The sequence below is a fragment of the Thamnophis elegans genome, chromosome 13 (genome assembly GCF_009769535.1).
Source record: "Thamnophis elegans isolate rThaEle1 chromosome 13, rThaEle1.pri, whole genome shotgun sequence".
In the NCBI taxonomy this organism is placed as follows: Eukaryota; Metazoa; Chordata; class Lepidosauria; order Squamata; family Colubridae; genus Thamnophis; species Thamnophis elegans.
This window is the reverse complement of record NC_045553.1, coordinates 16454331-16466589: the sequence shown is the minus strand read 5'-3', so window position 1 is coordinate 16466589 and position 12259 is coordinate 16454331. Positions and strand designations below refer to the sequence as shown.

The 12259-nt window shown below is 44.7% G+C and overlaps 1 protein-coding gene across 1 annotated transcript; it reads left to right on the top strand.

Annotated features, from left to right (window-relative positions):
* Window positions 1–340: 340 nt before the first annotated feature.
* On the top strand, window positions 341–12150 carry COQ5 (coenzyme Q5, methyltransferase). The gene is made up of 7 exons (XM_032229159.1): window positions 341–603; window positions 2751–2900; window positions 3275–3499; window positions 6132–6238; window positions 8074–8162; window positions 11742–11853; window positions 11952–12150. The coding sequence occupies exons 1-7, from the start codon at window positions 453–455 to the stop codon at window positions 12051–12053; spliced, it is 936 nt and encodes a 311-aa protein (XP_032085050.1). The 5' UTR covers window positions 341–452; the 3' UTR covers window positions 12054–12150.
* The last annotated feature ends 109 nt before the right edge of the window (window positions 12151–12259 follow it).

Below are 12259 nucleotides of genomic sequence, written 5' to 3'. Positions count from 1 at the left end.
GAAGAAACACTGCACTAAACCGTGGTTTAAATAATACCAAACTGTAAAAATCAGACTACTATTGAGTGCCCACAAAAGGAAAAGTCAGGAATGTCACCTAGCGGTCCTCCGGAGGTTGCAACACAACTCCGCAATGCTGACTGACCGAGATTCATTCAAGCCAGGAAGACCCTCAAAAGCGTCTTGTCCATCCTCCTTGCGGAAGGAACTCCGACTACCATTCACACGACCGGAGAGCGATTCAAATTGGAAGAAGGTGTGGCATTTCCAAAGCGCACACGTGACCACCAGAGCTACGCTCCTTCTCGCACGTCAGGTAAACCGCAGCCACTGGCAGACGGCAATAAACGTGCGCATCCTCCGTCGCCTTTGGGCCTAAAAGGGACGGGTGAGAGGAGGGGGGCAGAGAGAGAGAGAGAGAGACTGCGTGTGACGTCACGTCGCTGGGCAAGATGGCGGCCTCCGTGCTGGCTCTTTCGGGCCGCGGCTGGATGGGTTGCGTGCCGCGGGGTCTTTTGTGGGGTCTTTCGCGGGGCCTGTGCAGCGGCGGAACTACACACTTCGGGTTCCAGGAGGTGTCGGAGGAGGAGAAAGGAGAGAAAGGTGAGGGGCCGAGCAACCCTAGCTGCGCCCGGAGCCCTTGAACCGCCCAACCTCCTGGATCAGGGGTCTCCAACCTTGGCTACTTTAAGCTTGTGGACTTCAACTCCCAGAATTCCTCAGCCAGCTTTGGGAGTTGAAGTCCACAAGGCTTAAAGGAGACTTCTGTCCTGGATGGCTCATAGAATGTCTCTCTCTCACTCTCTCTTTCTCTGCAAATATAAAGGTAGAAGTGCAGACTCTGCCCCGGGTTGCCTCTTGAGTTCAGGGCATGGGGAGTTTATCAGGAAGGCTGGGCGGAGGCAGGCAAGAATGGGAGAGTGGATTAGTGACGGCAAGTGATAATGCCACTTTATACTGGTAAGACCACACTGGGACTGTTGCATCCAATTCTGGTTGACACGGTGCAAAGAAGAATCTGGAAAGAGTGCAGTGATAAAGAAGGTTAGGGAGCTGGAGGTTAACCTTATGAAGAACGGTTGCAAGAATTGGGTATGTCTAGTGAAAAAGTGAGGGACGAGGTGGCTCGGGCTAAGATGCTAAGCTTGTTGATCAGAAGGTCAGCAGTTTGAATCCTTAGCACCATGTAACGGAGTGAGCTCCCGTTACTTGTCCCAGCTTCTGCCAACCTAGCAGTTCAAAGGCACATAAAATGCAAGTAGAAAAATAGGGACCACTTTGGTGGGAAGGTAACAGCACTCCATGTGCCTTTGGTGTTTAGTCATGCTGGCTGCATGACCACGGAGATGTCTTCAGACAGCGCTGGTTTTCTGGCTTAGAAACTGAGATGAGCACCACCCCCTAGAGTCAGGTACGACTAGCACATATGTGTGAGGGGAACATTTACCTTTAACTTTTAGTGAAAAAGTGTAGAGTTGACACACTGCTATCATGCCACAAAGAAGAGGGTGGGTCAGCCTATTCTCTAAAGCGTTTGAAGGCAGGACAGGAAGCAATGGATGGAAACTGATCAAGGAGAGAAACAATCTGGAACTAAGGAGAAACTTCCTGACAGAACAATTAAGCAGTGGAACAGCTGGCCTTCAGAAGTGGGTAATTCATAGCTGGAGATTTTTAAGAAGAGACTAGAATACTATATAGGGCCTCCTGCCATGGACAGGGAGCTGGACTGGAAGGCCTCCAAGTTTTCATCCAGCTGTATGAAACCACATATCTATCTATCCATTCTCACCCTTAGAAAATTAAATAATTCAAATTGGTATGTCTGAAGGTCTGATAACAGATTGGGCAAAGCTTTGATTGTCCTTTCATGGACAAGTTGGCCTGCAGACAACTGACTCAAATTGTACTGTAAATATCCAGTTATTCAAATCAGAGAGAGGGAGGGAGGAAGGGAAGGGGAGAGAGAGAGAGAGAGAGAGACCCTCCCCATCTTTAACATGCCCCTTGCTAGAAAGTTCTCAAGGAGAGGATAACAGCACCAGAGCTCTTAGGTTTATCCTCTCCTGCTTTCAAGTAAGACCAGCTTGTACTACAAATAAGAGGTATCACTCATGAAAAAGGATAGAAGGAAATCTATACTGGATGAGCTATGCCAAATATCTGCTTTCTCAATGTTGTTAAATCCATATCTATTCCACTTTTTAAAAGTTTTCTTCTGAGAGGTCATATGCAGGCCTTTAAAAAGATAGGTAGCTTTCAACTTATGACCACAATTGGGAGCAGAGTTTCCATTGCTAAACGCGGCACTTGTTAAGTGAATTGCACCTGCATAATGACCTTTTTCCCCATTCACTGTTATTAAGTGAATCGTGGTCCTTGACTTTTCAAAAATGGCTGCCATGAAGCTGGGGACAGCCGGAACATCTAAGACAGCGCAGGCCCGGAGAAGGTGAATGGTATGTGAACTGGGTGAGAGAATACTTTTAGTTGCAATCTGACCCCAAGAAATGCAAAGTCTAGATCCCATCAATTAAGTTTGCCTGCCTTCAGATGATCTTTAGAAATCTGTTTCTGCAAGCCTGGGGTGGGGGGATGGTTCCCCACAAGCAGCAGGGGCACACCCTTGCCCACTGTTTGTATGGCCCGGTTGTAAATAGCTATGCCCTACAGGGCTGCAGCCTGTAGGTTGGGGACCCCTGATGTAGATAACTGAACTGATCTTATTTTGAAAAAAATGACATTTTCAGTTTACCAGGTGTTTGAAAACGTGGCAAAGAAGTATGATCTCATGAATGATTCCATGAGTTTGGGAATCCATCGTGTTTGGAAAGATGCTCTGCTGCGTCAGATGAACCCTTATCCAGGAGCCCAATTAATTGACGTTGCTGGTGGGACAGGTAAGTGCCATAGAATCCTAGTACTGGAAGGGACCTCAGAGGTCTTCTAGTCCCACTTCCCTGCCCAAGGCAGGAGTCTTTATTCCATCCCAGACAAAAAGTTGTCTAGCCTTTCACAATGTTCACCAATCCCTTCCAGATCTAGTTTAGTTTGAGAATGCATAGCACTTAAATGAAGCTCAATAGTTAATTATAACAACAATAAACATGATGTGTGTGTGGCATGAATGGCACTTCTCAGTCAACAATCCCAAGCTATTAGAAGGAGTGGTTTGAATGATTCATGTGCAATACCTTCATCCCTCCCTTCACGTTACTTAATTTCAGGAAAAGGAAATCTCACCTTTTCAATCTTCTTTTCAAAACAAATTCAGGTGACATCGCCTTTCGATTTATCAATTATGTTCGTTCCCAGCGGGTGTATCAGATCCAGCAGAAGCTGAGAAGCCATCAGAATTTATCCTGGCAGGAGATTACTCAGCTTTATCAGGAAGAGGAGAATGGATCGCTAGGGGGATCCCACGTAGTGATCTGTGACATTAACAAAGAGATGGTGAAGGTTGGGAAGCAGAAATCGCAGCAGCTTGGCTACATGGAAGGTAATAATCATTATTTCAACAGGGAGATTTAAATCAAGACTGGTGTGTTTGTGAAGATAAATGTTTCTGGCTGTTATTTGCTGTGAAGCAAGTAATCCTGGCACTCCCCTTTGAAGTATGACAGGGAAGTGTCAGGCCTCAAAACCAAAAATGACACGTGATGATTCTCCCCAGCTGGGTTCTTTATTGCTTTACACCTATAGATCAAATTTTGCCTATCGGCATCATATGCTCTGGGAACTATAGTGAGGGGCTGTCTTCACCCTCTTTCTCTCACGCTTGATATCCAGGCTGAGTTGCCTCTTACTCTTCTGGAATGCACCCCTCCCTCCTGGGAATTCATTGTACAGGTAGCCCTCGATATGCAACAATTCATTTAGTGACCTTTTGAAGTTACAAATGACACATATGGCCATTTTTCACACTATTGACTTTTGCAGCATCTCCATGGTCATATGATTAAAACGCAGAAGATTTGTCAGAAATGGTGTAGGGTCTCCTACTTGGGCGAGGAGTTGGACTAGTTGACCTATAAGGTCCCTTCCAACTGTGTTAATCAGACACTTGGCAACTGGTTCATATTTATGGTTGTAGTATCCTGGGGTCATGTGATCATCTTTTGCAACCTTCTGACAAGCAAAGTTAATGGGGAAGCCAGATTCACCCAACATCTGTGTTACTAACTTAACAGCTGCTGTGACTCACTTAGCAACTGTGGCAAGAAAGGTGGTAAACTGGGGCAAAACTTACTTCGCAGATGTTTTAGTGAGCAAGAGAAATGTTTGGCTGAATTGTGGTGTAGACACGTTTAAATATTTGGGGTCGATCATCGACAGCCAACGTGTAGTGGCTACAAATGACATCAAAAGCCGCATTGGCAATGCTACAGCCGCATTCGCCTCTTTAAGGAAGTGCCTGTGGAGCCAAAATGACGTGACGATTGCGACCAAGATGAGGATATTTAATGCTTCCATCCGCACAATCTTACTGTACGGCTCGGAATCGTGGACTTTACTTAAAAGCGACCTGAACCTATTAGAACGATTCCAGCTAAGATGCCTGCGCAACATTCTGCACATAACTCTATGGGACCGATGGAAAAACGAAACGGTATTGCAGCTGTGTAAAAACCAAACTACAATCGAACTTTACCTAAGAAGACAACGACTTAGATGGTTTGGACACGTTTGCCGTATGGACAATAGCCGATTACCTTACCGATCGATTAACTCGCTGCGACCGGATGGGTGGAAAATCGCACGAAATGCCCCAAAGAAAACGTGGATATCCCAAGTGGCTCACGATCTTCAACCACTCCATTTCTCAATAACCGATGCCCAACAAGCCGCCCTAAATCGGAATCAATGGCGTGCTGTAATCCGTGACGTCCTGCCCCTGGCCTTCACAATGCAACGGTCACTGCCTTATGGACGTTGACATTTACGAAGATTAAGTCCAAGTCCAAGTGAATTGTGGTGTTAAGTCAAGGACTACCTGTAGATCAACCTTTGCAAGCATATGAGAGCAGGTAGATTTGTTGAATCTTTCTCCTTTTGCTCTGAAACTTTTCAATTGATTCAAACAAGGAAAAGGATGAAGGAGCTCAAGGCTCCAGCTTCTAGGAAAGAACCTTTGGGAAGCCTTTATCGTGATCCGGCTGGGCAAAAGAATGAAAGAACTTTGGAATAAAGCTTAAAAGAAAATATATGGCCACAAGAGGGGTGTTTGGATTGTGTGACCAGACACATCGTTGGGAACTATGATCTGACCCCAAGCTTCCAGTTACTCATATATGGCAGATAGTTTGCACATTTTGCTGGCAGATTTTTTCAATACATACTATTATTCTGTGTCATATATGTGGGTATATGCATAATTTTGTATTTATTTATTTAGTCATGCTTATGTAGTGTATATTGGAGGTGGAGACCCTGTGAGAGCTGTATGCAACGAAATTTCATTTTAATGTATGTTGATTCGTGTACATTCAAAGGGACAATAAAGTTATTTTAAGTCTAAAAGTCTGTTTGAGCATATAAATAGCATATATAACAACAAATCTTTATATTATAATAATTGACAAGCAGGTTTGATGTATAACCCATCCAGAATGTAATATTATGCCATGGTTTCTAGGTAAAATACCCTAAGAGAGTTATAGGACAATATAAATCAAGCATGGGTAGGGTCCAGCCCATTTTTTCAGTAATTAGAATGAGAAATGTGCCCCCTCTTCCCAATTTTAACTAGCTAATTCAGAAATAAATATGTCATGATATAGAAGTGGAGAAAAATAAGTTTGTCTAAACCTCAGCTAACCTCTCATAAATTGGTTATTGGGAGATAAAATGAAGGTAACCCGCACACACAAACACACACATATGCTATCTTTTATTCTAGCAAGCAAGATAGAAATCTAAACAAATGCATGTGTGTGTGTATACATAAATCTATCTCATGTCATTAGTGATTGTTGTGAGAAAAATTGCACACTTCCACATTGTACTGTTCACTTAATCATTTATGCATGCAACACAGGTTCTTATTTTCATAAAATTGATCTTTAATGAAAGATGTCTTTGGGAGGTCCTTTGAATAGGCACTGACCGATTCCATTTCTCATTCTTTGAAGGATTGTCCTGGGTGGTGGGGGATGCTCAAGATCTGCCCTTCGATGATGACAAGTTTGATTTTTACACAATTGCTTTTGGTATCCGTAATGTCACTCATATGGAGCAGGTGAGTGTGTGGTTCTGTTGGGGAGAGGCTGCGAGATTTATATTTGCCTTTTTTCCTGTCATTCAAGGTGGTGCTCCACTCCTGCACCTCCTAGTCCCACCTCACCCACCTTGTATAATAATCTGGTCAGGTAGTTGGAAAGAAAGGTTGGTCTGAAGTCAGCCAGCAAGTGGCCATTTGCACCAGAATCATCATCTCCCTAACAGTTACGCCACTTAAACCTTTTGTATCCTCTTCATTGCTCCAACCTGGTGGTCTTTCTTATACGATCTTTCAGTGATGAATCTTGGAAAGTTTTCAAAAGTTTCAAGCGATTAATTGGCCATTGTTTATTCTAGATGTAACCTCCTCCCCCTCCTCCTCTGGATCCCTTTTAGTCCGGATTCAGGCCTGGCTACAGCACGGAAACCGCTTTGGTCGCACTGACCGATGATCTCTGGAGAGCCAGGGATGGAGGTCATCCCTCCATCCTAGTGCTTCTTGACCTCTCAGCGGCCTTCGATACCATCAACCATGGTATCCTTCTGCGACGGTTACGAGAGGTGGGGGTGGGAGGCACCGTTTTTCGGTGGTTCTCCTACCTCTCGGACAGGTCGCAGTCGGTGTTGGTCGGGGGGGGCAGAGGTCGACCCCTAGGCCCCTGAAATATGGGGTCCCACAGGGTTCGGTCCTATCCCCCCTCCTGTTTAACGTCTACATGAAGCCGTTGGGTGAGATCATTTGGCGGCACGGGATAAAATACCATCAGTTCGCGGACAATACCCAGTTGTATCTGTCCGCCCCGTGCCAACTCAGTGAAGCGGTTGACGTGATGTGCCAGTGCCAGGAGGCTGTCAGGGTCTGGATGGGGGTTAACAAGCTTGCGCTCAATCCAGACAAGACCGAGTGGCTGTTGTGTTTCCCTCCCAAAAATTTGGTTAGTATTCCATCACTCAGGCTGGGGGGTGAAATTTTACGCCCCTCAGACAGGATTCGCAATTTGGGAGTCCTCCTGGACCCACAGCTGACCTTAGAACATCATTTGTCGGCTGTGACCAGGGGGGCATTTGCCCAGGTTTGCCTGGTGCACCAATTGCGTCCCTACCTGAACCGGGAGGCACTCGCAACAGTCACTCATGCCCTCGTGACCTCAAGACTGGACTGTTGCAATGCGCTCTACATGGGGCAGCCCTTGAAGAGCATTCGAAGACTTCAGCTCGTCCAGAATGCAGCCGCGCGAGCAATCGTGGGTGCACCTCGGTACACCCATGTTACACCTATCCTCCGCGAGCTGCACTGGTTACCGATTGGTCTCCGGATACGCTTCAAGGTGCTAGTCGTCACTTATAAAGCCCTTCATGGTATTGGACCTGGGTACTTGAGAGACCGCCTGCTGCCAATTACCTCCCAAAGACCCATTAGATCACACAGGGCTGGACTCCTCCGGGTTCCGTCTACCAGCCAATGCCATCTGGCTACTACCCGGGGGAGGGCCTTCTCTGTGGCAGCTCCGGCCCTTTGGAACGAACTCCCCGCAGAGATTCGGACCCTCACCTCTCTCCAGGCCTTCCAAAAAGCCGTTAAAACCTGGCTGTGTCGGCAGACCTGGGGTTGACGAGTTCCCTTCCCCTCTCGATGTGTGTGGCTGTTGGTTATTTTAAATGCTTGTATTTGTAGTTTTTGTGTTTCCCTTCCCTCCTTGGGTTTGTGCGCCGCCCTGAGTCCCGTTGGGAATAGGGCGGCATGTAAATAAAACGAAACCTAAAAAAAATAAAACGAAACCTAAACCTCAGAATACAGCCATGTTGAAGGATCAGAATAAGCCTTCTTATTGTGGGTTTCTTGTGTGCTTCCAGGCGCTTCAGGAGGCTTATCGAGTCCTGAAACCAGGAGGGCGTTTTCTCTGCCTTGAATTCAGTCATGTCAACAATTCCCTTCTTTCCAGGTTGAAATATTTTTTTTTCATTTTCATTTTTTATTCCCCCTTTAGCAAATAAGTGAGAGGTATTTCCTGTTTACTGAATTTAGTACAATATGGGTTCTCATAGGACAGGTGCTCATTCTGTGGCTGAATGGGGCTCAGCTCACCATTACGATGTCAGTGTCCCGTGGCCATGGAGTTGCCTTTTGCCGTCTTCTTTGCTGGCTTTCTACATGCAAAGCAGTGGGGCAGCCAGATCACAAATGGCAACCAAACGATATCCTTACTTAATGGCAACAGAAAGTGCTGGGTTTTCTGTTGCTAAGCAGTGTGGTCACGTGACATTGCATTTTGTGACTTAGTGATGGAAATTCCTCTCCCAGTTGTCCTTAAGTGAGGACTACCTATACATATTTCATTCAAGATAGTCTTTTTCAGTTGGTGACATCTTCCTTCCTTCCTCCCCCCCAGGTTTGGTTTAGGAAAACAGTAAAAAGCAGAAATAGAGTAACAGTGTTTTCTTAGCACAGGGTGAGTAATTTAACAGTTTGATCTGAAAAACTAGAAGAGTGTCTTCAATCAAATGCAATGCCCCGAACTAGATGTAATGTATATATGTATGTATGTAATGTAGTGAAGAGCGAAGAATGACACCTTATAGCGACTCATTTTTGATGATGTAAATTCATGAATGACTAGGAGAAAGAGATGGACAGACTGATTGGTTATCATCCAAGGTGGCGCAGTGGTTAGAGTGCAGTAATGCAGGCTACTTCAGCTGCTAGCTGCAGTTCTGCAATTCAAATCTCACAATCTCACGCTCAAGGTTGACTCAGGCTTCCGCGGGTAAAATGAGAAGCCAGATTGTTGGGGGCAAGAGGCTGACTCTGTACACCGCTTAGAGAGGGCTGTAAAAGCCCTGTGAAGCGGTATATAAGTCTAAATGCTATTACTATCATCTTTGCAGGAGATATGCAGGTAGTCCTTGGTTAATGACCATTTATTCAGTGGCTGTTTAAAGTTACAGTGGCACTGAATAGCACTTAAGGCTTCTATACCACTTTACAGCCCTAAGTGGTTTAGAGTCAGCCTATCACCCCCAATAAACTGGGTCCTCAGTGAGTAAATGCTATGTATGCCTAGTCCCTAACATCATGGCTGTGGCAACACCCCCCACCCCACCCCCGGAATGTACAAGTGAAACTCAAAAAATTAGAATATCATGCAAAAGTTCATTTATTTCAGTAATGCAACTTAAAAGGTGAAACTAAGATAGATTCATTACATGAAAAGCAAGATAGTTCAAACCATGATTTGTCATAATTGTGATGATTATGACTTACAGCTCATGAAAACCCCAAATCTACAATCTCAGAAAATTAGAATATTGTGAAAAGGTGCAATATTCTAGGCTGTGTCCCACTCTAATCAGCTAATTAAGCCATAACACCTGCAAAGGGTTCCTGAGCCTTTAAATGGTCTCTCAGTCTGCTCCAATAGGAATCACAATCATGGGAAAGACTGCTGACCTGACAGTTGTGCAGAAAACCATAGTTGACACCCTCCATAAAAAGGGAAAGTTCAAAGGGTAATTGCAAAAGAAGTTGGATGTTCCCGAAGTGCTGTATCAAAGCACATTAATAGAAAGTTATGTGGAAGGGAAAAGTGTGGAAGAAAAAGGTGCACGAGCAGCAGGGATGACCGCAGCCTGGAGAGGATTGTCAGGAAAAGGCCATTCAAAGGTGTTGGGGACTTTCACAAGGAGTGGACTGAGGCTGGAGCCGGCGCATCAAGAGCCACCACATGCAGATGGATCCTGGACGTGGGCTTCAAATGTCAGATTCCTCTTGTCAAGCCGCTCCTGAACAACAACTCAGAAGCAGCTTACCTGGGCAAAAGAAAATCAGATCTGGTCTGTTGCTCAGTCCTCTTTTCTGATGAGAGCAACTTTTGCATCTCATTTGGAAACCAAGGACCCAGAGTGTGGAGGAAGAATGGAGGCACACATTGCAAGATGCTTGAAGTCCAGTGTGAAGTTTCCACAGTCTGTGTTGATTTGGGGAGCTATGTCATCTGCTAGTGTTGGTCCACTGTGCTTCATTAAGTCCAGGGTCAACACAGCCATCTACCAGGAGATTTTGGAGCACTTCATGCTTCCTTCCGCAGACGAGCTGTATGGGGATGCTGACTTCATTATCCAGCAGGACTTGGCACCTGCCCACACTGCCACAAGCACCAAAACCTGGTTCAATGACCGTGGGATTACTGTGCTTGATTGGCCAGCAAACTCGCCTGACCTGAACCCCCTAGAGAATCTATGAGGCATTGCCAAGAGAAAGATGAGACATGAGACTGAATAATGCAGAACAGCTGAAGGCCGCTATTGAAGTATCCTGGTCTTTCATAACACCTCAGCAGTGCCACAGGCTGATAGCTTCCATGCCACGCCGCATTGAGGCAGTAATTGCTGCAGAAGGGGCCCAAACCAAGTACTGAGTATATATGCATGCTTAGATTTTTCAGAAGTCCAATATTGTTCTATGTACAATCCTTGTTTTATTGATTGCATGTAATGTTCTAATTTTCTGAGATTGTGGATTTGGGGTTTTCATGAGCTGTAAGCCATAATCATCACAATAATGACAAATCATGGCTTGAACTATCTTGCTTTGTATGTAATGAGTCTATCTTATATATTATTTTCACCTTTTAAGTTGCATTACTGAAATAAATAAACTTTTGCACGATACTCTAATTTTTCAAATTTCACCTGTACAGGTAGTCCTCAATTTATGACTGTAATGGAGCCTGCTGTTATGTTTATAAAGTTGACAGTTGTAAAGTAGGTCATCACATGACCAACTACAATTCTATGACCATTTTTAGAAGCCATTAAGTAAATCCAGTTGCTAAGCAAACATTGCACTCGTTCAGCAAACCCAGTCATGTGGCATTTTTGCTAACAGAAATGGTGATTTTCAGCCAAATTGCCATAAATGGTAATAATTGCAGGATGCAGCAAAGGGCTGCATGTGGGCCATTTGTTGGGCACCCAAAATGCAATCATGTGACATGGGTGAGTATGCTGGGGGGTGGCGGCCATTGCAACTTCAGAATCAGGCTGTAATAACTTTTGGGAGTCCGTCATAACTTCAAGCGAACATTGTAAGAGCCACCATAGTGTTTAGAGTGCAGTACTGCAGGCTACTTCTGCTGACTGCCAGCTGCCTGTTCAGATCTCACTGGATCAAGGTTGACTCAGCCTTCCATCCTACCAAGGTGGGTAAAATGAGGAGCCAGATTGTTGGAGGCAATAGGCTGACTCTGTAAACTGCTTAGAGAGGGCTGAAAAGCAGTGAAGCAGTATATAGGTCTAAGGGTAGCACTGTTAAGCATTGAGCACTGATAGGTCGAGGACTACCTGTGTTGCCTGTGAAAGACTTTATGAAGTTGCTAGAACAGAGCAGATCTCTCTCCTCAAGAAAATTCAAAGGGAAACAAACGTGAAAATTTGTCCCTGAAGTCAAACTACTTGTGGAAAGTTTGGTTTACTAGGTAGATCGCTTGCATCTAGTTGTTAATTGCTTTTAATCTTGTTTTCAGTCTGTATGATCTCTATAGCTTCCAAGTTATCCCTGTGCTGGGAGAAATTATTGCTGGTGATTGGAAATCCTACCAGTATCTTGTAGAAAGCATAAGGCGCTTTCCAACTCAGGTAAAACAAGACCTCCAGGTTAATCTAAAAATTAAAACTTCAGTTTTACACACTGAAATTTAGCACTAAATGCAACATTTACCATTGCTTTGTTTTAGGAGGAGTTCAAGGAACTAATTGAAGAAGCTGGCTTTCTGAAGGTGGACTATCAAAACCTGACATCCGGCATGGTGGCTATTCACTCTGGCTTCAAGCTGTGATGACCTTTCTTTGTTCTGAGGGAAAAGCACTTGACATTAAGTTTAAAGTTAAGATAAAAGAAAGCAATTCTTTTCAGCTGTGCTTATTTAAAACTGTTCATTTTACTGGACACTATATAGTTCATTTGAAACCTGGACATTAAAAGTACTGTACACCTTTCAGAAATATTTTAATCATGTCACCCAACTGAGGTGTGGCTGAAGAA